Source organism: Portunus trituberculatus, chromosome 12 (genome assembly GCF_017591435.1).
Source record: "Portunus trituberculatus isolate SZX2019 chromosome 12, ASM1759143v1, whole genome shotgun sequence".
Lineage (NCBI taxonomy): Eukaryota > Metazoa > Arthropoda > Malacostraca > Decapoda > Portunidae > Portunus > Portunus trituberculatus.
This window is the reverse complement of record NC_059266.1, coordinates 1,239,473-1,265,028: the sequence shown is the minus strand read 5'-3', so window position 1 is coordinate 1,265,028 and position 25,556 is coordinate 1,239,473. Positions and strand designations below refer to the sequence as shown.

The window sequence follows — 25,556 nt, the reverse complement described above, 5'->3', positions numbered from 1 at the left end:
TGTTGTTGTGTTGTGTTGTGTTTTGTGTGAGAGGATTGTTGTTGTTGTTGTTGTTGTTGTGAATTAATGGAAGTGTTTGTGTTGTGTTGTGTTTGTGTGTGTTTGCGTTGTGCGTGTGGCTTCTGTTGCGTGTTGGTGTGTTGTGTTGTGTTTGTTGTACAGTCTTGTGTGTGTGTGTGTGTGTGTGTGTGTGTGTGTGTGTGTGTGTGTGTGTGTGTATAGTGTAGTATGATGTAGTTTTTTACCTCATTACCGTATTTAGCTATACTTTGCATCTAGTACATTGATCTATTAACTTTCTATTATCATCTTAGCGAGAAGCAGCAAAAAGAAAAAATCATATCCTATCCATTTACGAGTGCAAATGGAAAAGTTCTCGCCCGGGCAGTTAGTGAAGTGTCTGGCTGGTGTGTTGGTCTGATGGAGGCGCTAACCCGTGCACTGCCATGGTCACGATCACGGGGACTAAAAGCTGCATTATCGTACTTTGGCATCCTACCCGTCAACACTGTTTGAATTGGTGCGTGCATACTTTTTAGAAATGCTTATCACTGTTAACACTTTTGTTGCTATGGTTGTAGTTTCTTCACAACGAGACAAATAGTAAATTGTTTGGATGGACATGGTGGGAGTGAAGGTTTAATTTAATTTTTTACGCTATAATGAACGAGATTGACTAGGAGTGAAATGGTTAAAAGGCAGCAGTGGAGAATTTCGGTAACTAAAGTAAATTTTGAGTTACAGGGAATAACATGATATAAATGCTGTGCGTATACATTATTGAGTCACAGGAATTCATGAAATATTCCGCATGTGCAGTATAAGACAGTGTTGATGTGTGGGGTTAGCAGAACACGTTGACCACGACTACAAACAAAACTTCCCACAATTACCTGCAACTTGTCAAGCACTTATATATGTGTACAAGATTCCCTTCAATAATTCCGTGACTTGAAAAACGAGAAAATTGACCTATTATCCAATTTTCCGTGTGTCTAATGTCCACACAAACTCATTTTTCAAGTGGAGTGACTATTAACAAAGGAGATCATGGCCGTGAAGGGTTAGTGCCTCCTGCAGCGCCACCTACAGGTTGTTTGACTTTTTTATCTCATGGCATCAATTTAATTTCACTCGGGATATTGATGGAAGATTTCAAATTCACGATTGTATTTATTTCTAATGAAGGCGTTGAGAATTTCTTAGTCATCCATTTAGTGCAGCTTCATCTACAATTTCTATTCTTTTCTAACTAGCCAAGGTGTCTGTAGTAAGTGGGTTGAGGACAAAAGTTGAAATCGAAACTGTGACAATGCATCTGTTAAGCAAAATTGTTACCATCGAGCCATGAAACTTTGAAACAAGATTAGATAGATTTATAGATGGTAGTGATAGATGGAATTAGGTAGGTAAAGACTGTAGAAATGACGGCCTCTTGCAGCTTTCTTCACTTTCTAATGTAACTATACTTGGCGGAACATCGTACATAGAAATCAGTCTTCAAGATGGTAAGGTTTATGATTTATGCACAATCTTGGACATACGTGGTAGCACTTTTAATGTGTACAGCGAGGTGGTGACGTATGTACAGTTTCAGACATTTAGAATCTCAATATGACAGCAGATTGATGTATGCTGTATATTAATAGACATAGTGATGATAGATACTTACGATGCATGTGTGTACAGTCCGGGACGCAAGTGATGGATCAGTAACTTTTCTTCAAGTGCTATATTTCGAAGCCCCTGTCATCACTGTAGGGTCTGTTGCTGTTTGGACTTCATTTTTATTCCTTTGTAGTGCAGAGTTTTATTATGTATGTACAGTTTCAGACTAAAATAATGACCAGGATTTATATTTCATGGTTGCATAGTCTCGGAAAGAAGTGATGACTCGGTAACTCTCCTTCACGAGGCACCACGCATTGAAATCTCTGCCATCACTGTAAGGATCCATAATGCACACTCAGTCTCCTTCATGTGTGGCGGCAAAACACCTTGCAATATGTATACTGTGGGACATCAGTGGTGGTTCGATAATTTTGCTTCACAGGACACTACAAGCTAAAACATTGCCCACCACTGTCAAGGCAAAGGTTTATGACTTACTTACCGTTGTAATGTTCAGACTCAGACACAGCAACAGTGATATTTATAATGCATGCACAGTCTAGGAGTAAGTGGTGGCATTTTAATAACATTCCTTCACAAAACACTGCACATTGAAATTCATCGCTACTTAAGTCTGGAGTTACTCATGTTACTCTCCTCCTCCTCCCTTCCTTTCATGTCTCCCTTTCCCTTTCCTCATGGTAAGGCAAGAGAGACAGGACAAGGAAGCATAGGATTAAAAGGAAGAGGAAAGGAAGGAAGAAAGAATAGGAGAAAGTTGAGAAGTGTAAGGATGTTAGATTAATAACAATCTAAATTTCGAGAGACTTGTACTATGTAGTTCAGGTGCTCACTTTGTCCCGTTATAGAAACAAAGGAACAGCGGGAAGCGTGGGTGGTCAGTGTACACCACCACCACCACCACCGCCGCCGCCATTACTACCGCCATCACCACCACCACTACCACCACTACCACCACTAATATTTTTTTCAACACCCTAACACTGACAGACATAGCTTTGTTTTGATTCCAACAAGATTTTATGGTAATAATATCAATAATAATAATAATGATAATAATGATAATAATAATAATAATAATAAGAAGAAGAAGAAAAGCTGTATATAAGCTCGAAGTTCTTTATATTGTGTGTGTGTGTGTGTGTGTGTGTGTGTGTGTGTGTGTACACGCGTGGCTGCTCCGTACGTCCAGTCAGAATCATTAGTCATGTAACACCACGCGCTCCTTCCCTCTATATTTAGGAACCCTCTTGAGCCTTCCGTCCTCCGATCAGCTGACACGCTCCTGGCTGGTCAGAGCACGTAAGGTAGAGGGTTCGCTAAACATAGAGAGTTTGCTGTGAACGTGCAAAGGCTTCACGTACAGTTGCTTCAAGGAGTAATGTCACGTTATCCGGTGTCTCAATAAATCAAGTAGGAGTTTAGTACATGGAGTAATGAATTGACGGAGTAGAATGGTGGTTGTGTTTAGTGGAAGTAGTGGTCTTGTAATGATTTCTGTGTATGCTGCTATTACTACTACTACTACTACTACTACTACTACTACTACCTCTTCTGCTGCTGTTGTTACTACTACTACTACTACTACTACTACTACTACTACCACCACCTCTGCTGCTGCTGTTACTACTACTACTACTACTACTACTACTACTACTATGGCTGTAATGAGTGAAGTTGTTTAATACTAGTTTACTTAATTCTAATTTTTGTGCTACTACTACTACTACTACTACTACTACTACTACTTACTACTACTACTACTTACTACTACTACTACTACTACTACTACTACTACTACTACTACTACTACTACTACTACTACTACTACTACTCCTCCTGAGAATTATAGGTAAAAAACGACTGCCTGATAACAACTTTACCTAACATTTTAAGCATGACATTACTTCTTGGGGCAACTGTACATCTGGCCTCGTTAAGCTAAGGTAAGGAGACTTGTGGCGGGACTGTGCGTGGAGTATAATGCCTTCATGTGCTAGGTCGGGCTTGTCTGTGGTGTATCCGAGGATAGTTGTGTCCGCCACTCGCACACGGTCCAAGAGGATGCTGATCGACTACCAGAGAACTTTGGGCAAGAGCGGGTAGGACATACGCACTCACTCACTCACTCACTCACTCACTCATATACTTGACCATACACTGTTTAAGGAACGGGTACAGCCTCCCTATGGAACAATGGTGATAATGGTGAGAGAAATTGAAAAAAAGTGCTTAAAAAAAGATTAAATTGATGGACAGGTGTGTGTGTGTGTGTGTGTGTGTGTGTGTGTGTGTGTGTGTGTGTGTGTGTGTGTGTGTGTGTGTCGGAGTGAGACAAGGCTTATACATACATACGCGTACACTTCACACACACACACACACACACACACACACACACACACACACACACCTGTCCATCAAGAGGCGTTACCTGTGTAGCTGAGGGCGGCTGTTCCTTGTTCCTGTAGGCTCATTAGGCAGAAGGAGGAGGAGGAGGAGAAGGAGGAGGTAGCAAGCAGCACTCAGCACTACACGTAAAGTAATAAATAGCTTGGTGGTGACTGTAGTGGTGGTGGTGGTGGTGGTGGTGGTGGTGGCTGGCGACCCTGGCTAGAAATACAAGACGGTAACTCTTTTTTATCATCCCAATATATGAAACAAAGAGCAGAATTGAGTAGAAATAAAGGACTACATGAGCGATACGAGAAGACACCGTGATTAAAAGTAAAGAAAAATTGAATTAAAAGCGAAAAGGAGAAAAAAACTAAATGAAAAAATAATCCTACTTCTTTACTTTCACTGCATTCATCCCCCTCTCCCCTGTGTCCTCCGCGCTTGTCCTTCGATCCTGCGTGTATCCTCCTCTGGGTTTCTTTGTCAGGGAAGGTCCTTAGTGGGGGAGGGAAGGTGCTAGGGAGGGAGGGAAGGAGAGGAGGGGACATGATTGAGAGCAGTTGTTAGAAGAAATAGATTGAAAATAATAATGATAATAGTAAAATATAATCAAATAAAAACTTCATTTGTTTATGTAAGAATGAAAAATTAATAGTGTTTGAGGGTTTGTCTTGCAGTGTGTGTGTGTGTGTGTGTGTGTGTGTGTGTGTGTCGTTGTTCCGTGTTCAGTATTCGATTCCCTTTAATGGAGGCACTGGATCCCTTTCTTCACTTCCCCTGATTAAAAGATGGCGTGGCGTTCGTCTAGCGTCAGGAGGGAAGGTCTGAGTGTATCCCGGCGACTGTCTTTTGTCCCGGCTGACGTGCGGCCGTGCTGAGCGGTGTTCGATACCCTTAATGGACGCTCTGAATCCTTTCCTTCACTCATTCGTCACTTGATGAAAAGAGACGCTAATATTATCGTTGCCTTGGCACATCGTTGAGAAAATTGTCTTTCTTTCGTTCCACTCTCCCGCTCTTTTTATTTGCGATTATTCCACGACTCACGCACGCTTGTCTGAACAGTATGACGGAGATTAAGAAAAAAAAAAAAGGAAGTATAAAAGTGAAAGAATTTTAAACTGTTCATGTTATTTATTGCATCCGAGAATCAGTGTTTTAGTCGGTTGTTTTATGATCCTTAACTGCATTCTCAAAAGTCTCGCTCATTCCTCGATTTTACCTTAAATTTTCATAATTCAACTTTAGCATCTGTTAAATATGGTACGGCAAAACTGTCCAGTGTTTCTAATTATTAAGAAAATGTATAGCTATCAGCATTTAACCTATTAACTCCTGTTCGGCATATCTTTCCTTAATTACTATTCTTTATTTGTTCTATAACCAGCTCCAATCATCAAATCGGGAAGACACTGCATAATCTACCCTACTTCGCCCCCTCCCACTTTCTTATAGATGCTTATAAAGATTTCATGCATTAATTCCGATGGTGTTAACTATTTCGTGTCGCAGTGAAAAGTTAAAAGATTATTAGATTTATCAAATATGAAATTCTGTTGTTTCGTGATTCTGTTGTTTCGTGCTAATTCGTAGTGTTCGAGATTTCCACACCGAAGCACAGCGGTTGAAGAGAATGACCATAATAGCATCCTCCGTGTCGATCAATGCACAGTGAGCCTCATTTAGCGTAACATTATAAAAAAAACTGCTGCACGTGTTCTTAACAAGCGAGTAACTGTGCACGACATACTAAAGATGCAGTGTGGCCGTGATGAAGCACCGAAACTTTTGAGAATGCAGACTGGGGAGTTGAATAGATGAGTTCGAACCTCGTGAAGCGTTTCCGAAAGTTTCTAGAATGTGCAGTCTTGGTGGAGGGACGCGGCGCTGCGGTTGTGTTTGGCGGAGGGTTTTGCGTCGCTTTGAGGAACATCTCATGGTAAATTTACAAAATCACGCTCGTTTGTCTCAACCTGGCGCACGAAACTGTTTTTCTTCTTCTTTTTTCTGGTAAGTAATGTTGTAAGCTTGATTTATGTACTGGTCATTACTGCCAAGATTTATTAGTTTTTACCTGAACTAGCTTAACTACCACGTGCAGCCTGCTAGCACATTCCCTCTCAACAAGTGACAACGGTGGCGGCGGTAATTACGTATGCGACAATGAGGAACACGGTGTTGCAACATGGGAGTTAGCTCTGCCGCAGTGACGGGGCTGGCACGAGTGTGATGATATTCGTACTGATCTTATCACTTGTTCACTCATGGGTTTTCTGTCTTTTATTGTTATGGTTGGGGCATTGTAGTCTAGAATGACAAGAAAAGAAATGAATAAACAAATAAGGGGCATCAAGGTGCCAGTCTCTGAAGGAAGGTCCAAGACGATCATGTTAATTCTCAGTATCTTGGAACCACCCTGACTATAGTACTCGCCATATTCAGAGACGCTTCCCTCTCACCGCGACCATTTTCAAAGACCACAGAAACGATTAACAAAGTTCTAAAGAGCATTTGTCCAGTTGATATTGCAGAAAACTTATTAACATGTCACTAGAATTATATAAACACCCTTAAAAACCTGTCACTTCAACTAGAGCCCTTTCAAAATAGTGAAGGTGCGGAGCGGAAGTGTTTCAGAATATAGGCCCGGCTAGGTGGTGGTGGTGGTGGTACAGAAGTGGTGCGTGTTGTGATTTGATGAGCGTGAAGGTGGTAGTGGTGATAGTGATAGTAGTAAATATTATGACGTCGTTATAGGGTCATCATGGGAGACAGGCAAACTTTTTCCACCCCGTCACAACGAAGTTAAATGGCCTGGGAAATCTTGCCTCGTGCTGTAAAATTCGCTGTTTTTGGTAAACTAAAAGGTAAAGAAACAGGCTGCTCTTGATAAACTGAAGTGGTAGAAAATTGGCTGCTTTTGATAAACTGAGGGATAAGGAGTAAGAAATAAGCTAATCTCGATATAGTAGGAGATAAAAACAGGCTATTTTTGATAAACTAAGGGATAGGGGGTAAGAAATAAGCTAATCTCGATATATTAGGGGGATACAAACAGGCTACTTTTGATAAATTAAGGGGTACATCTGGAGAGAAAAACTACACCTCGTTATCCTTTCAAACAATTCACCTTGAAAACTATGGAACGTATCGGCAAACTAGAATTCTACACGAGAGGAATAACAGTACAATGATATAATTTGTAAGTCTCCTAGCCATGTAACAGACTTTTCAAGACTAATTATAACCAAATATCAGGACTTCTAAACTCTAACTAGTCTGGAACCAATATGTCGTGCAAAGTTATGCAATTTCTATTAAAGTGAAATTACGTTTAGTATTAAAATATAAAGATCGGTTTAGAGCCGAACTTAGTCACTTTCATCTCATTTTATTCACTTTTACATGTGAAGGAGACCGGCAAAAATAAGAAAACGAAGAAAAAGAGTCGCTTTTGAAGAGAAAACAATTAAAGAAAAAGATATAAAAAAAAGTTATGTTGACTTCTCGAACTGCTCATCAGAAGGGAAATACCAAAACGAGAGTAACTTAAACGCTGTAGTTATGTACCGAGAGAGGAAAAAAAGAGCTAAGCGTCGAAACCAAAAAAAAAAAAAAAAGAGGAAAGGAAGAACGAAGCATCGAAAAAAAAAAATAAATAAATAAAATGAATAAAATAAGAAAAACAATGTGGAAGGAAACGGTGATGAGTAATAGAGCACAAAGCGTTCTCTGGCCTCTCTTACTGGTGGTGCTGTCTTCACCACCACACACTCAACACATACCTCTCTTGCCCACCATACACCACGAATACCACATACAGCGTTACCAAAAAATGCTGGTGTGTTATATGTGTATTCCATGTGTAGTATTACTGTATGTAGTTACGTGTAGATAATGTTATGTTTGGTGTATATGTTTGAGCAGCCATTGCGCCCGTAATACCGTAGTCACCCTCTGCAGTGTACACGTTTTCTGTTAATCTTTTATCGTATTGATGTCATCTATGATTCAGCACTAATTGTGAGGGACGTGGTCAGGGAAACTACTTCTATTATTTTGTCTGTGTTTTTCTTTGTATTATTGTTAATTTCTGTCGTGGTATCTCGTTCTTAATATTTTTTTGTTTGTAGGGATTTCTCTCTCTCTCTCTCTCTCTCTCTCTCTCTCTCTCTCTCTCTCTCTCTCTCTCTCTCTCTCTCTCTCTGCTACCACCATCTACTACTACTACTACTACTACTATTAACATTGGTATCACTGTTTGGTCTCAGAAGCTCCAGTCAGGCTGAGTCGTCTTCTAACTGGCAAGTATTGAAGGACACACACACACACACACCACACACACACACACACACACACACAGCATAGGTGATTGGGGACCTTTGTACACACACACACACACACACACACACACGAGCTATTATGTAAATACAATGATTGATGTTGTGTTTGTCTGTCTTTTTTTTCGCGTTTGGGAGTCTTGTTTTCATGGTCATTTGGTTTTTTCTCTCAGAAAATGCAAGGTGCACCATCGTCATCATCCATCATCATCATCATCATCATCATTTCCATTACCGCCACCATCGCCATCAATGCCACAACTATCATGAACATAACACTTCCTTCACTATCATTTCATCACCATCACTGTTGCCACCATCACTGTTGCCACCATCATAACTCTATCACTTACCTTCACCAGGAACCACCATCACTATCATCACCGTCTCTATTGCCACCACCTTAACCATCACTGCCGTCACTACCATCATCACCATCACCACCACCTCCACTATCATCACTATCAACTTGTACATACATGGAACAGTGAAGATGCCTTGTCTTGTTTCTGCATTTTCTCCTTTCACTTCCGTTTGAGTATGGTGACGATTGCTTTGCTGCATTATAACCATTATCTTCACAGTACGAATAGTGATGAGTAGTGGAAGCATCTGAAACAATAACACAATAACTTGGCAAATAAACTCCACCTCTATCATTTCGCGAAACAAAATGAAACCGATCTTTTTGACCTCAAGATAAACTCCACCCTACTTTACAGATTCAAGCTCCGCCCCTTTTTTATTCACCAGCCAATCAGATACGGGTTCCTGAAAAGATGCACGAATAAGAGAGCAAGAAGGAGGTGGAGTGTATTCGCCAAGACAAACGGAACGAACTAGTAGCAACACCACCTTTTTAACTTTATGTACCTTCCTATAACATCCTTGTATATAGATGCCATTGTGAGATAGAGTACCACCACATCTTACTTTACAGGAATTCTGAGGCTTTGTTTCTTATTCCTTAAGTTTTCTTCATACTGTTTATTTATTTATTTATTTTAACGAATGCGGTGTTTGTTGACTCACCATGTTTACTCCTATTTATTATTCACGTTCTTTTCTTCCCTTCGAGATTGTTACTTTTTTTTTTATTTATCAGTTTATTTTATTCATGATTCATTTGTTTGTGCTTTACTTGCGTTTCCTGATTACTGTTTCTTTTGCTAATGAATGTGGTGTTTGTTCATTCATTTTGTTTTGTCCATCTATTTTCTTATTTAGTATTAGTTTTCTTTTTCTCACTTCTTCGAGATTGTTACTTTTTATTTGTCTTTTTATTATTCATGATGCATTCGTTTGTGTTGTTTCCTAATTATTGTTTTTGTTAACGAATGTGCTGTTTGTTCCTTCGCTTCGTATGTCCACCTACTTACTTATTTGGTATTGGTGTTCTTTTCCTCACTTCTCTCAAACTGCAATAATTATCTTTATTTATGGTGCATTCCTTCCTGCATCATTTATTTATATGCTGACAAGGAGAATGGTTTTTTTTTTTTTTTCTCTGTATTTACGTTTTCCTTGATATGTTTTCGTAGAAGGAATGTATGGTGTGTTTTCGCACTATACGTCACTATTGATTGATAAAATGCTCTGCTTGTAACATACTAACGTGTGTGTGTGTGTGTGTGTGTGTGTGTGTGATGGATGGTGGTGGTGGTGGTGGTGGTTGAAGTTGCTTTGAAGGTTCGTATGTGAGTGTGATGATTGATGGTGATGGACGTGGTACTAGTGGTGTGTGTTGGTGAATATTATAGTAATGGTAGTGATGACTGTGATCGTGCGGTGTTGGTTGTAATGGTGGTGTGACAGTTTCGAGGATGGTGAGAATGAGTGGTGGTGAAAGTGATAAGAACAGTGAGGGTGGCAGGGATGATGATAGTGAGGGTTTGAATGGATGAAATTAAATAGCGAAAAGCAATGACAGTAGCGATAGCGTGGATGGTAATGATGAAAGTGATGATGACAATGAATGGTAATGATATGAGGCTGATAGTGGTGATAATGGTGAATATGGTGTCGCCCTCACAGGTTTATCATCAAGGACAGGGAAACGTTCTTCTCTCCGGCACAGCGAAGTCAGATAGCCTGGGAGATCCTGCTTCGTGTTCGCTACTCGAGTGTTGAGTTGGGTAAGCCAAGAACCATGAAAGCACTCTTGATATTAGCATTCCCTAGTAACTTTCACGACCCTGTTAGAATGTCAGAAACACGAAAACACTCGAAAAAAAACCTTACACGAGTTCGTTGAAATATATGACCGTAACATCATATTGAAAGAGTGTTTAGTTAGAGTAATCGTAAGTGAATAGATAAAAGTAAATCAGGTTAAGAAATCAATAATAATAATAATAATAATAATAATAATAATAATAATAATAATAATAATGATTAAGCTACATAATTCTTAACTTCCGCTAAGCTAAACCCAGTCAAACTATTACTTGAACTTAAATATCCGCGTCTTCCTCTCTTTTCTGTCTCTAACTTAATTCAGTGCCCACTTACAGGTCCTCAGTGAGCCAGCATTACCAGGCAAACTTGAATCCGTTGCCTGTATTGTTAGTCACAGATAAATATTGTACATGAAAATCTCTTATTATTCCACAGCTATCGTTAAAGTCGTGACAAAGAACCCTCATTAACTTTCACTGGAATCATGAAAACACATCTACGTAGACACCAATAACTTTCACCGAGTAGTAAATAAAACACATTAAAACCTTTAAAAGCACCATAGCACTGCCAAGAGCTTTAACACTACTACGTCCTCCTGTCCCTCTTCAGGTATTGGCATCACACGTCTCCTCTCCAGCGATACATACGTGGCTGCCTTCCCGCTTCACGACGGCCGCTATGACAAGGATGGTCCCGATGGCGCGCTGTGTGACAGAAGGGTGAGTATGCACTGACAGATATTCAGTGTCTTTTTGGAGGGCTGTGGGTGTTGTCTTGTTTTCATGGTACTTTTTCGTGTAAGGAAAAGAAGATGGCGGGTGTGGGAGGGAAGGCACACAGAGGTGTCAAAGATGAGCCGGTTTACCACATACACCTTTTGATGAACATAAATAGATGGAGGCACACACACACACACACACACACACACACACACACACACACACACACACACACACACACACACACACACACGGGATTGCCAAAATTAACTGTACAATAAATGATACAAGCATTTAAATGGCACCGGCCGGGGCTCGAACCCTGCAGGACCTTCCGCTACTCTGGCGTCGCTAACTTACTATACCACGGTCACTTCCTCTTTTTTTTTTTTCCTCTGCACCCCCCCCGCACACACACACACACTGCATTGGTAGCTAAAAGATAGATGTATAGATTATAGACATAGAGCTAGCTATAACAAGGCTGAGATATATTGATAGTCTTTCCTGGTAGATAGTATGATGCATTCTTGGTATATTCTGTTCACGATCGTTAGAAGCTATTCATGTAAATCACCCCTAACATGCTTCAAATAATGCTATGGTTAAATCCCCATTCAGAGCGCCTAATCTTGACCTCAATGTACCCAGATCGAGACATTTTTCCGTCAATATTTCCCTCAATTTACGTTTTCTCAGGCATTTCCAGCTGTTTTTATGTAACAGGAGAAAAAAATGAGGAATGAACTTATGTGAGGGAGTATTTACATAATTAATTCAGCTCATTTAGTTGTTGGACCTGTTCTATTTTGATGCTACTTGTTTATTCATTTTATTTATATGCTTACTTATTCATTTATTTACTTATTTATTCGTGAAAGTCACCCAGCATGAGCCGTTTCATTGTAAGGCTGGATTTATACCAACCATGAATAATTTCTTGCTCTTATCATCATCGATCCACCTAAAGTATTGCACTCTTCTGATCGCTATTTAGAAGAGAGAGAGAGAGAGACAGAGACAGAGAGACAGAGACAGACAGACGGGGGGGGAGGGAGCCTCCTCATTATTATATATTGTCCCGGTTTGCATGTGCGAAACTATGACGAGTTTACACACACACACACACCAGTCCCGCAGCACCTCCATCACTATACCATACCAAACAACCACCACACCACAACTTACCACACAACCACCACACTATATCGTATCACACAACCACACTACGCCACACCGTACCACATAACCACATAAGCACCACACCACACCATAACACAGGCCTATGCAAATTATTTAAGTCTATTGACCACACTACCACCACAACTACTACCACAACGTGGTAGTATGTGTGTGTGTGTGTGTGTGTGTGTGTGTTACATGCCCAAGGAAGAGGCCATCATCCCTCTCGCTAGAACTGATGTGCCTTGAGGTGGCTAATGAGCGGGTGTCACTAGAGTACTCTGGCGGAGCTGGCAGCTGTCAGTGTCAGGCCGGTCGGTGGTGGTGTTCAGGCCACGGACAGACCGCTTCACCGTGTACCCTATGGCACACTTACCATTTAGTTTGTAGGAGATATTTCTGCTATACAGTTATAATGATCTGTTTTTTCTTATGTAAGAAGGGCACCATAAAGAGCGAAATAAAAAAAAAATAATGACTTCTTAGTTGTCTTGCATAGAGTCGATGGTCTCAGCCAGGGTAGGTAGATAAAGAAAATACCTTTACCTTGCCCCAAGCCTTCTCTTCGTCGCATGATTCGCCTAGCTCACACTCAAGTCTGTTCTCATTGACCTGCGTTGATATAGGAGTTATAGTTCGGATTATTGTTTGCATTTTTGTGGCCTTGTAACCAACCTTGTTACTGCAGCAAGGGTAAATAGATTTTTTTTTTTTAGTTTATTTAAATGTTTTGCAATATTATGCCAGTGTTATAGTGAAGATGACCGGAATTTTGTTAGTTAATGATAACTCTACAGGATATAGTAAGATAGCATGCTCTATTTAGCTAATTAATTATCTTTATCTTTATTAAGTCTATTAATTAGATATTTTTTCCAAATCTATCTATATTATGATATAACCCCCAGATGGGAACCGCCTTGTCGTGGTGGGGGCTTGCGTGCCCTGTGACCTGGCGAGCTAGGCTAGAGGGGGCTTAGTCCCCTGCTCTGCCCTTTCGAGGGGGAGAGGGCTACCCATGCTAGTACGGTCGCCAGTGAGGGGCCAGACTAAATGGTTCCTACGTAGGCTGCCAGTGGACCAGCGGAGCCACCTGCTGGAGGGATCGCCCAATAGGGGCTGTCCTGTGCTGGATGGTTGGGTGTCCAGGCTGGGATGCTTTGGGAGGGGGGTCTCAGCTCTGTCGTGGACAAACATTCGTATCATGTGGGGCCTTTTTTTAAAACGACTGGTCCGCATGGGGACGAGGTACCCCGTCCACGGCAGCCAGCGCTTCCTCCCATTGTAGTCCCAGTAGGTGGTTTCCCTTGCCCCTGGAGCCAATTTTTTGTGTAGCTGTTTTTATGGGAAAACACAAAAACATTCAGGTTCTCGTGAGGTGGCTGACCTGGCCCACGAGACGTCATCTTCAGGTCTGAGTAAGGAGGAGGATTCCCCTCCACAAGGGCCTCCCACAGCAGTCTCTTGTTCTGGAAGTTCTTTTGAGGGATGCATTTCTGCTGCATATGATTCTCTTGTAATGGTAAATGTTAATCCATCATTTTCCTATCATGCCTTGCACTCACTTCTCAAGGCGTATGGTACGGTTGTTCGCATTCGACTGGTTTATGATAAGGACTTTCCTTCTAACCGATGCTATGTAACGTTTATGTCATGTGATGAAGCTCGTTTAGCTTATGAACATGTAGCATCTCTGCCCTCGCCGGCCATGGCTTTAAAACTGAATTTCTCCAGTCACGTAATATTTCAGACAGTGACATGGATTACATCCCAAATGTTTTTGAAAACTATTTAGAGAATTCAGTTCCAGCAGTCCGCCAGATCCCACCTCCACGTTGGTTTGTGGCGTACTATAGAAATGGGCGTGGAATTTCATCCATGCCTCCCGGTACCTGTCCAAAGAAATCGGCACGATTCCTGAGGGGAATCTGAAAAAGTATGGGAAGGGGGTGCTTGTGCGAGCAAAAGATCTTACGCAAGCTAGGATGTTGCAACATCTCCCATGCCCTTCTGACAGCATGTTTGAGACTGTTAAGGCTCATCCCACCTTTAACTATAGCAAAGGTTGTGTTTATAGCCAAGACCTCTATGAATTCCCAGAAGAGGAAATACTAGCAATGTGCCCTAGCTCAGTACAAAAGGTGACTAAGATGAGGAACTCCTCCAACATGGTCCTTCTCACTTTTTGGGTCCACCCTTCCTGACCGTGTTAATATCGGTCCTATCAACCTTAGGGTGAGGCACTTTGTTTCTCGCCCTCTTCAGTGCTTCTCATGCTATGGGTACGGTCACGGGAAAAGCTCGTGTAAGGAAGCTTCCCGATGTGGTAATTGCTCTGCACTCGACTCGCATTCAGAGGAGCATTGCAATGGTGCAGCTTATTGTTTTCATTGTCGTGATGCTCACCAGGTACGTTCCAGGCAATGCCCTAGGTATCGCCTGGAGCAGGACATTCTACAGCTTGCCAATAGTCAGTTTATCAGCCTCGGTAGCGCCCGCCGTGAACTCCTGTACCGCCAGAAGGATGGTACTGGTGCGACATCCTATGCTTCATTGGCCGCTCGCTCTTCGGCTGAGTCTGCCGGTCCGAAGACAACTCCTCCTGCTACCTCTCGCTCTGTTGGGGCGGGTGGTACTGTTTATCTGGCTAACAGGTTTGCCATTTTGGCTGATGACTCGGTTGAGTCATCTCTTAGAAGTGACGAGAAAAATACGGACTTGAACAAAGTTACCCATGTAGTAGATGTCCATTTGCCACCTGTATCTCCTAAGCCTTTCAAGGGTCTAACTAAGCGGCACCGCGGCTCTGCGGAGTCGTTAGATTTAGCTCAGCATAAGCAGTCTAAGTTTTCTCCCGGTGCTTATAATCGTGAGTCCTCCAGGGACCGCTCTGCTAGGGTAGCTCCAGTAGTTTCTGTCCAGCCTTCTGTGACGCCCTCCGTCTCAGATCGGGCTTCTTATGATGAGGACGGTCTGAGCATGGAGACGTCCGATGATATTGTCATAGCCGTCCCTCGTGGACCAACTGTATCGGAAAGTGCAGTCCTGCCTGATCCTCGTCCTCCGAGGACCAGTAAAAGTGATGATAGTTCGCATCACCCACCGATAAGCCGAAAGGCTGAGGTCCAACGACCCGGCACACCTCAATTCCCGGTGTCTTCTCGTCGTTTGATTAGTTCTAGTCAGGTCAGTCACGGGCAGCCTCAAAAGGCTCGCTCGTCCACTGCACCCAAATAGTCGTCTTCAAGCTTCTACAATGGAACTGTAGAGGCCTTCGCGCCTCGTGGGGGGAACTCCGAGCTTTGCTGTCGGAGTTCTCTCCAGCCTGTGTAGCTCTACAAGAGACTATGATAGGTGATAGTACTTATTCTAGTCCTCCTGGCTATCGTGGTTTTTTTAACACTCCTTTCCCTGACCAGGGCCACCACGGTGGCACAGCTATTCTAGTCCGTCAGGATATACCTGTTATCCCGGTACAACTTAACTCTCCCCTTCAGGTGGTTGCTGTTAAGGTCTTTATGGGACGACTGTACACCATCTGCAGTTTATATCTACCTCCTCGGCTTCCTGTCTCCAGGGGTGAGCTTGACGGCCTGGTGCGTCAGCTGACTCCGCCTTTTCTTTTGTTGGGAGATTTTAACGGCCGTCACCCGTTGTGGGATGAAGGTGCTCGTAATCCTCGTGGGGTTTTAATCGGTTCTTTTATTGAGGATGAGGGATTGGAGATTTTAAATTCTGGGGATGTTACACATTTCCACACTCCTACTGGGACTTTTACAGCTATCGATCTTTCTCTTTGTACATCTAATTCTTTCCTTGATTTTAATTGGCGAGTCCTACCGGATTTACACGGTAGTGACCACTTTCCGATTTTATTGCAATCTGTGAAATCTGAGCCACAGTCCCGGCCACCACGCTGGGTTTTAGACAAGGCAGATTGGCGTCGATTCACAGACCTTAGCTCTTTTATTCGTCCGCTGGCTGACTTTTCTACTTGTGCTGAGGCTGTTGATTATTTTACTGATTTTTTTATTTCTTTAGCCCTTCAGACAATCCCTAGGACGTCAGGTCGCTTTACTAAGCGTCCCGTTCCTTGGTGGAACGCAGCATGCACTGCAGCGGTTAAAGAGAAACGGTCAGCTTTCTCTCGTCTCCGGCGACATCGTGGGGACCCACAGTGCCTGGAAGCTTTTCGGCGATGCCGAGCTCGGGCCCGCCGCATTTTGAAAGAGGCACAAAGAGCCTCGTGGAAAGCCTATATCTCTTCCATAAACGTCCGCACCCTCTTACGGATGTCTTCAACAAAGTCCGCCGAATTGCTGGGAAGTATTCTGCTGCTTCCCCACCAATTTTGTTGTCTGCTGGGCGAACGGTGGCAGACCCTAGGAATGTCGCTGACCTCTTTGCGGAGCACTTTGCCAGTGTTTCCCAGAGGCATCCTGCAGCTCCGGGCGCACGTCACCGCCAGAGAATGGAATCTCTCGGCATAAACTTTTCTTCCGCTGGAGGAGTCTTATAATGTCCCTTTCTCTGCTTCCGAGTTGCGGACCGCTTTGTCCCAGTGTCACGACTCTTCTCCTGGGCCAGATGATATACCTTATGCCTTCTTGCGCCACATGTCTGACACTGCTTTTAACTTTCTTTTAAATCTTTATAATATGATTTGGCATACCGGTGACTTTCCATCTTCTTGGGCTGTGGCAGTGGTTCTCCCATTTCCGAAGCCTGGGAAAGATAATCTCCAGGCTACGAACTACCGTCCTATATCTTTAACGTCCTGTATTTGCAAAGTGTTAGAAAAGATGGTAAATATAAGACTCATGTGGTATTTGGAGAGGGGAAGTACTTGTCACCGGTACAGTACGGCTTCCGAAAGATGAGGTCTACTACTGATGCTCTTTTATCCCTAGAGTCTTCCATTTGTGAGGCCTTCGCTAATCACCACCATCAAGTAACAGTCTTTTTTGACCTGGAGAAGGCCTACGACACGGCTTGGTGTCATGGCATTTTACAGTCTTTGTTTAATTTTGGCCTTCGGGGCCACCTTCCTATTTTTATCCAGCAGTTTTTATCCAGCCGTTTTTTACGGGTTCGAGTTGGGAGTGTTCTCTCCGATGCTACAGCTTTAAATGACGGTGTCCCACAGGGAAGTATTCTTAGTGTTACGCTATTCGCAGTTGCAATAAATGGTGTTATAGATACTCTACCGGATGGCATTCACAGTTCTTTATATGTGGACGACTTGTGCATCTCTTTTGCTGCTTCTAGGATGTCACTGATTGAGCGCAAGCTCCAACTGGCGATCAATAGGGTGTCCAGTTGGGCCAACATGAACGGTTTTCGATTCTCCACCTCGAAGACCGTAGCCATGCATTTTGTCGCAACCGTGGTGTCCATCCAGACCCGGATTTATACCTCGCCAATAGACGCCTCTCATGCGTGGAGGCGACTCGATATCTTGGCCTTTTATTTGACAACCGTCTCACCTGGGTTCCCCATTTTCGCTCTCTTAAGGCGTCTTGTCGGCAGGCACTATCCCTTCTTCGGGTTTTAAGTCATACCTCTTGGGGTGCGGACAGGGACACGTTGCTGTTGCTTCACCGTACACTCATACTTCCGAAGCTGGAATACGGCTGTGAGATCTACTCATCCGCAACAGATGCACGACTACGCTCGCTTGACCCCGTGCATCATGCTGGGGTCCGCTTGGCTACGGGTGCATTTCGGACATCTCCAATACCTAGCCTTCTAGTGGATGCTGGTTTCTGGCCGCTCGACCTCCGGCGCCAGTCTTCGATGCTCCGGTGTTGGTTTCGCACCCACCGTCTGCCTGATTTTGTCCCCTGTGTGTCAATGTTGCGGGACTCGCGCTCGCAGGCGTATGTCACTCGACCGAGTCTCCCTAAACCTTTTGGCCTACGTGTTGCAAATCTCATGGCAGAGTTATCTATCGACCCCACTCCTGTGTACTCTTTCCGTCTCCCGCGAGTTGGTAATTGGCAGCTTCCTGTTATCTCATTATGCCCTGCCATGGATGGCAAGAAGGATTTTTTGCCAGCTCTGTCCCACACACGGTTTTTAGAACACTTTTTTATGCATTCTGATGATATCCCTGTTTTTACTGATGGCTCCAAATCCGACTCAGGCGTTGGATTTAGTGTGGTTTTCCTCTTTTTATCGGTCTGGCAGCCTTCCTTCAGTGGCGTCCGTTTTACTGCGGAGCTGTCTGCCATAGTCCTAGCTTTACAAATAATTTTTACTCTACCGGTTTCGTCTTTTACAATTTTTAGTGACTGTCGCAGTGCTCTTACTTCTCTCTCTTGCACTATATCCTTTAACCCTTTGGTTTTATCAGCCCTGGAGTGGCTATACCTTCTTACACAACGAGGATATCGTGTTGGGTTCTGTTGGGTTCCTGGTCACGTTGGTGTTCCAGGAATGAACATGCAGATCGCCTCGCTAAACAGGCAGCAAGTCGCGCTCCATCTCCTGCGTCTGTTCCGTTTCGAGATGTCTTTCCTCTAATTCGTGAGGCAGTTGCAGCAATCTGGCAGAGGAGATGGCTAACGGGGGTCGCAACCTCGAAAATGGGAGAGATCACTATTTCCTCTATCCCTCACTGGACATACACCCATGTTCGAGATCGACGTTTACAGACTTTATTGGCGCGACTGCGTATAGGTCACACGTACCTTACACAGAGGTACCTGTTGACCAGGAACCCTCAACCTTACTGTGATGACTGCCTGGTGCCGCTTACCGTGCGGCACCTATTGGTAGAGTGCCCTAGTTTGATAGAGTTACGACACCGCTACCTCTACCGCTGTCGCGGTAGAGATAGCGGTGTCTATTATATCTCAAAGGTCCTTGGACCAAAGTGTCTGGCCCAAGGCCATGACGTTTTAGATTTTTGGGAGAAGCTGGCCTTCTCCCAAAGCTGTGATTTTATTTAATTTTAATATATGTATTTTAATGTTTTATGTATATTATTGTAGCTTTTTGTTTTAATTACCATTAATTTTATCGTTTTCACTTGTTTTAGCTATTTTATGCATTTTATTTAAGTTTATTATATGTATTTTTAATGTTTTATTGAATTTTATTGTAGTTTTAGTATTTTTGTTACCTTTGATTTTATCTTTTTAATTTCTTTTAGTTTTTATAAACTACATTGTAGTAAGTAAAATATCGTAGCGGCGCCATATGACCGTTGATGTTGCGGCGCCTAAAATTAAAATGACTGTCTTCTTCTCCATCGCCAAATCCATCCATATGATGAGTGTGTAGCTTAGTGAGAATGCATTATGATGGTGAAAATACAGCAATGTAACACAGCACATCCCTCACAGCTGCTGGTGGTGCTGGCGGCTGTGGTGAGTGTCATCATGTACCGCATGGCCATCGCTGTTGCCATGTACCAGACTGAGTCGCCACTGTTCCGCCGCAATGCCAAGCTAGTCACCTCCATCACGGCAGCCAGCCTTAACTTGGTCATCATTATTGTCTTCAACTTTGTGAGTTTTAGTGGGAGTTTAGATGGACTAGAAATAAGCACAGATGGTAAAACAGATACTCTTTTTATGTATATACATAAGGGACATACTGAAGACAGAAACAGATGTAGGAATTAATGGCCTGCTGTTTGTCTCTCCCTCTCGTGGTTTATTAATCCTTTCAATGCTATAGCTATTCTTTGCCAGCCTCCAGAATCCCATGGGATATTATATGCACGGAGGAACACAGACAAGAGAAAGTATAAGATGTTAATTTTGCCTTCTCAGATACAGATTGAACAATTTACGGGACTAGTATGAATATTTGTCTCAAGTTGTAGAGGACTTAAGATTCTCTTGAAGTGAAAGGATCAAACGCACTTTGAATATCTGCATGCAAGAATAGGTTAGTCTAGTGACGAGCTGCCTGACAGGAATTTTAATATAGTTTGGTTATTATGTGGTTGAGAACATTTCAGGGCATAGAAAAGTCACAATGGATCACCTCTCTCACCTTTTCCTGTCCTCTGTGTTCTGTTTCCTTCTGCTATTCCTACATTCATCTCTTGGTCTCGTCTCTTCACTTTGCTTCCAAACTATCATCCATGTGACATATTTGCCTCAGAGTTGTCCTTACACATTACTCCAAGGAAAACTGTCTCATCACTTCCATGTCAAGTCACTTCATTCACGTGTTATCTTGTGTCTGTGTGTTCAGTTCTACGAAAAGATAGTGGTGTGGCTGACCAACCTGGAAGTGCCCAGGACGGAGACGGAGTATGAGGATTCCTTCACGCTCAAGATGTTCCTCTTCCAGTTCGTCAACTATTATTCCTCCCTCATCTACATTGCTTTCTTCAAGGTAAGGCATGTGCAGTGTGTGTGTGTGTGTGTGTGTGTGTGTGTGTGTGTGTGTGTGTGTGTGTGTGTGTGTGTGTGTGTGTGTGTGTATAATTCACCACGGTCGCCAGCTGGTCATCCAGCCAATCTTCCCCATTATGGAGCGAGCTCAGAGCTCATGGACTGATCTTCGGTTAGGACTGAGACCACAACACACATTCCACACACCGGGAAAGTGAGGCCACAACCCTTCGAGTTATATCCTGTACCTATTTACTGCTAGGTGAACAGGGCTACACATTAAGAGGCTTGCCCATTTGCCTGTGTGTGTGTGTGTGTGTGTGTGTGTGTGTGTGTGTGTGTGTGAGCATTAGAGAGGAACTGGCTTTAGCTCTGTGTGATATAATCCATTTTGACTGAACTTAACCTAATGTATAATGTAGGCAAACCTAATGTAAGGTAGCATAACTCACCTAACCTAACCTAACCTAACCTAACCTACCCTACCCTACCCTACCCTACCCTACCCTACCCTACCAATATCCAGGGCCGTTTCTTCTACCACCCTGGGGATGAAGAGGCACGGTCCAATGTGTTGATGCAGTTGCGCTATGACATGTGTGATCCGGCTGGCTGCCTCTTTGAGCTCTTCGTACAGCTGGCCATTATCATGATTGGCAAGCAAGTCTTCAACAATGTGATAGAAATATTCATCCCGTGAGTGTGAAAAGCCTTTGAAGTGGTGGTGGTGGTAGTTGCTGTAGAAGTATTATGAGTAACTGTAGTGATAATTGGCAGCAGAGCAATGGATAGTGACAAAAGATCCAGAGACAGTGTGTGAAGTGGTGATGGTGGCTTTTGTATAAGTTTTAGTAGTAGCAATACTTAGTTATAATTGGTACGGGAGCAGTGGATGGGTAACAAAAAGGCCTGGAGACTGTGTGTAAAGGGAAGACCTGTGAAGAATGAACATAACTATAACATGAACTGCCTGAGAAAAGAAATAAAGACATCAGTCAGAAAGAGTATGGTGGCTGAGATGATTTCAACTGAGCTGTCATCCATTGACTTCAATTGCAATCTATTCATCTGCATAGCTATAAGAACAGTTTTCAAAGGTTCTCATTGTTTTTATTATCATTGTTCTATTCTCAAATATGTAGGTGCCATGTCTCATCTCCTTATACCAGGCTCAATGGAAGTCATTGGGGCATTCAAGTGTGTTTCTTGATTCTAGTGGTAGTTTAACAAGGATTTTGCATCATTTAAGGGAAAATGCTGAGAGTCTAACTAATCATATCTTAACCCATTGAGAAGATGAAAAGGTCTTAAGATCATGAACATTGATGAGTCTGTATGCCCTTCTTATGTGTGTGTGTATTTGGTGCAGCATCATGAAGGTGTGGTGGAACAAGCGGCGTGGCCACAGCAACCAGCTGAGTGAGGCTTACACACGCTGGGAGCAAGACTATGACCTGGAGCCTTACACACGCCTCTCCCTCTTCAATGAGTACCTGGAGATGGGTGAGCTGGCTGTTTGTTCACTCATGAGTTTTTGTTTGGATTGAGTTTAACTTGTAATGTCTTGTCTTTTAAATCCAAATTGTCTTATGAACAATGCTTACTTATCACTTCCTCTTATATTAGATGTTACTGATCTATTGCATTTTTTTTTGGGAAAGCTATATTTATGCATGTCCCTGTATGTTTCTTGTGTGTGCTTGTGTTTGATGCATGTTTTCCTCCTGACAGTGATCCAGTATGGGTTTGTCACCATCTTTGTGGCAGCATTCCCACTCGCTCCAATTTTTGCACTGCTCAACAACGTTGTGGAGATCCGAATCGATGCTTACAAGTACTTGAGTAAGTGTCGGCGTCCTCGGGCGGAGCGGATCCAGGACATCGGCATCTGGTTCGGCATCCTGAAGGGCATCACCTACTTCTCCGTCTTCACCAATGTTAGTGTTCACCCCTCACACCTTGCTTTGGTTGTCATGCTACAACATTATTTTTTTAGTCATTGCTTGATTATTTATGAATAGAACAGGCATTCTGTGAAAACTGATTACAAAATATCTTGTGTAGCTATACTTTTTGGATGTTTTGAGTGTGGTGACATAACTGATCACTACACAGTCTGTTAGTTGTGCTGTTAGTTTATTTTTCCCCTTATAACATATTACTATGTTAGTCATGAACAAAATTTGAATAATGGAGTAGGTTATTGCTGAGAAATATAGGCATGAATATGGGAAAATTTGCTCACAAAACATCTTTATATTTCATGAGCATAATGTAATAAAGCAAAACATACATGCTGTAAAAAACAAACTCTTTATAACAGAACCTTATGCAAATAGGTTTTTAAGCATGTTTAATTTGTTATCCTGAATTTGATTACAAGCTATATAACGGAAATTTTGCACAGTAATCAATAAGGATGTTTTTATTTTTTGGATGTAATTTCGTGCAGTGGAGACTCAATACTCGAATGTCTTAATAGTCAAACTTTTCAATACTTGAACGCAAAAGTTCAATTTAATACTTGAAGAAATACTTGATAGTCGAATGTGGTTGTAAACAAAGGCCCCCTGGCCTCTACGTCCTCCCCTCAGCCTGTTGTGGTGCCGCAGCTATCAGAATAACATTTTTCTGTGTTGTCTGTAGTTTTTCATTTATACTCGTAAACTTACATTAACACCAAAGGCTTATTAGTGGTGAAAATATCTGGTAATCGAACGGCCACACACATGGTTGTAAACAAAGCTCTGGCCTCTCCCTCCCTGCCATTGCAAGTGTCCTGTTCTGATACTAGTATTACTGGTAATACTGAAGCAAAATACTGGTGCGCCTCTCTAGTCCTGCCGCAGTTGTGAGAAAACAACTTTCTTCTGCCATCTGTCAGTAGTTTTTCATTTAGAAAGTTATAATGGCACCAAGGAGGCTTATTAGTGGTGAAAATAAGGAATCTAGTGGGAGTGCAAGTATTTGTGAGCCACAGCCCTCTGCTTGTGGGTTCACAGGAATCGCATCAAAACTTTTCATGGATAGTGATTCCTCCTCTGATGACCTCCCTCCTCCTCCCCACCCTTCTTCCCTCCTCTTCTATATTATCCATCACCAGTCTTCACTTATGGTATATGTACAGATCAAAATAATAAAAAATATTACATTGATATTTTTATAAACTTGAAGATTTTGTTAAGATTAGAACAAATTGCCTGATTTGTAGGTATCGATAGTCAAACTTTTTGATGCTTGAACAGCCAATTGGAACTAATCAAGTTCGAGTATTGAGTCTCCACTGTATTTCTATTTGGTAATTATGCAATCAATGAAGCATCTAATTTAAATGTGTGTGTGCAGGCGGTGGTTATCTCATACACCAGCGACTTCATCCCTCGGCTGGTGTATATGTATGGCTACTCCCCGAAACACAACTTGGTGGGCTACATCAAGAACACTCTCTCAGGTGTGTGTGTGTGTGTGTGTGTAGGTTTGAAATGGAAGATCTAAGGAAAGATGCACTACTCCTACTACCACTATCATTACTACTCATCTCTTTTCAAATTTTCAGTCTTATCTTGTTGTTTTCAATCCATCAATCTTATTCTTGCCCTCCTCTATTTCCATCAGTTTTGTATTGCCTTTCTTAATCTCCATCAATCATACCCTTGCCCTTCTCAGTCTCCATCATTCTTACTTTTGCATTCATTCTGTCAGTCATCCTTACCCTCCTTAACCTCCTGCAGTCTTCAACACCTCGGAGTACAAGGAGAATATGGGGCCAGAGAAACGCGATGGATGGCCAGCCGTGTGTCACTACCGAGCCTATCGCAACGGCCCGGATGATGAGAACCCTTATGACATCAACCAGCAATTTTGGCACGTGTTCACCGCTCGCCTCGCCTTCATCCTGATTTTTGAGGTGAGGAAGGTGACTGTGGTTGTGTATCTGTGACTGAATAGTTCAATTTGCTTTGTAATATTTTGGTTTTATTTGGTATGTTTTTCTCTTTGTTGTGGTAGAATAATTTAGTTTGTCATATGATATTTTGATTTGCTGTGGAGTTTTAGCTCCATTGTCACAGAATAGTTTAGTTTTTCAGGTTATTTTTGGGTTTTCCATGGAGTGTTTTCATTATGGTGATAAAATAGTTTAATTTTCTATCATGTTTTTGCCTTGTGTGGAGCATTTTCTGTAAAGGACTACAAAATGTTTCCTCTATTTTCAATTTCAATGAGGTGTAGTGGAAGTTGTATTTGGTGGTATGTGACATGGCATCCTGAGCAACTGTACTCATCTCAGGCCACGATGGTGAAGATAAGGACTGTGAGATTTACATATTGTCTTTGTTCTTGGTGGCACTTGTTAAGGAGGGTGTATGTTGCAGCATGTGGTGTTCCTGCTAACGGGAGCTGTGGCCATGGCTATTCCTGACATCCCCGTGGAGGTGCGGAACCAGATGAAGAGAGAGAAGAAGGTGGGTCATGATGGCATTTCACACTTGTTGCCACACTATGCATCATACTACACCACTTACTCATTACACATTACATGCTACATATCTCACATGCACACACACACATTTTTATATATGTTCACTTGAGTATTTATCTATTTGTTTTTTTTCAGGAGTGAATAGTGGTCATTGTATGTACATGTGTGTCTATGGGTTTGCGTGCACCTACATAAGTGTATGCCTGTGTGTTAAGGCAGTCCTGTAAATTGTTTTTAAAATAGAGGTGTAACCAGGTATAGATTTGTAGCTGTA

General features: G+C 42.5%; 1 protein-coding gene across 1 annotated transcript in view; it reads left to right on the top strand.

The window, feature by feature from the left end:
• Window positions 1-25,556, top strand: part of LOC123502608 (anoctamin-5-like) — a 66,432-nt gene that overhangs the window by 36,710 nt on the left and 4,166 nt on the right. The window contains exons 9-20 of the mRNA XM_045251772.1: window positions 3,633-3,730; window positions 5,844-6,036; window positions 10,401-10,501; window positions 11,157-11,266; window positions 19,798-19,962; window positions 20,660-20,803; window positions 21,329-21,498; window positions 22,172-22,305; window positions 22,534-22,739; window positions 24,148-24,253; window positions 24,534-24,709; window positions 25,176-25,265. Coding sequence (XP_045107707.1) covers window positions 3,633-3,730; window positions 5,844-6,036; window positions 10,401-10,501; window positions 11,157-11,266; window positions 19,798-19,962; window positions 20,660-20,803; window positions 21,329-21,498; window positions 22,172-22,305; window positions 22,534-22,739; window positions 24,148-24,253; window positions 24,534-24,709; window positions 25,176-25,265 — 1,693 coding nt within the window. The remainder of the gene's footprint in view (window positions 1-3,632; window positions 3,731-5,843; window positions 6,037-10,400; window positions 10,502-11,156; window positions 11,267-19,797; window positions 19,963-20,659; window positions 20,804-21,328; window positions 21,499-22,171; window positions 22,306-22,533; window positions 22,740-24,147; window positions 24,254-24,533; window positions 24,710-25,175; window positions 25,266-25,556) is intronic.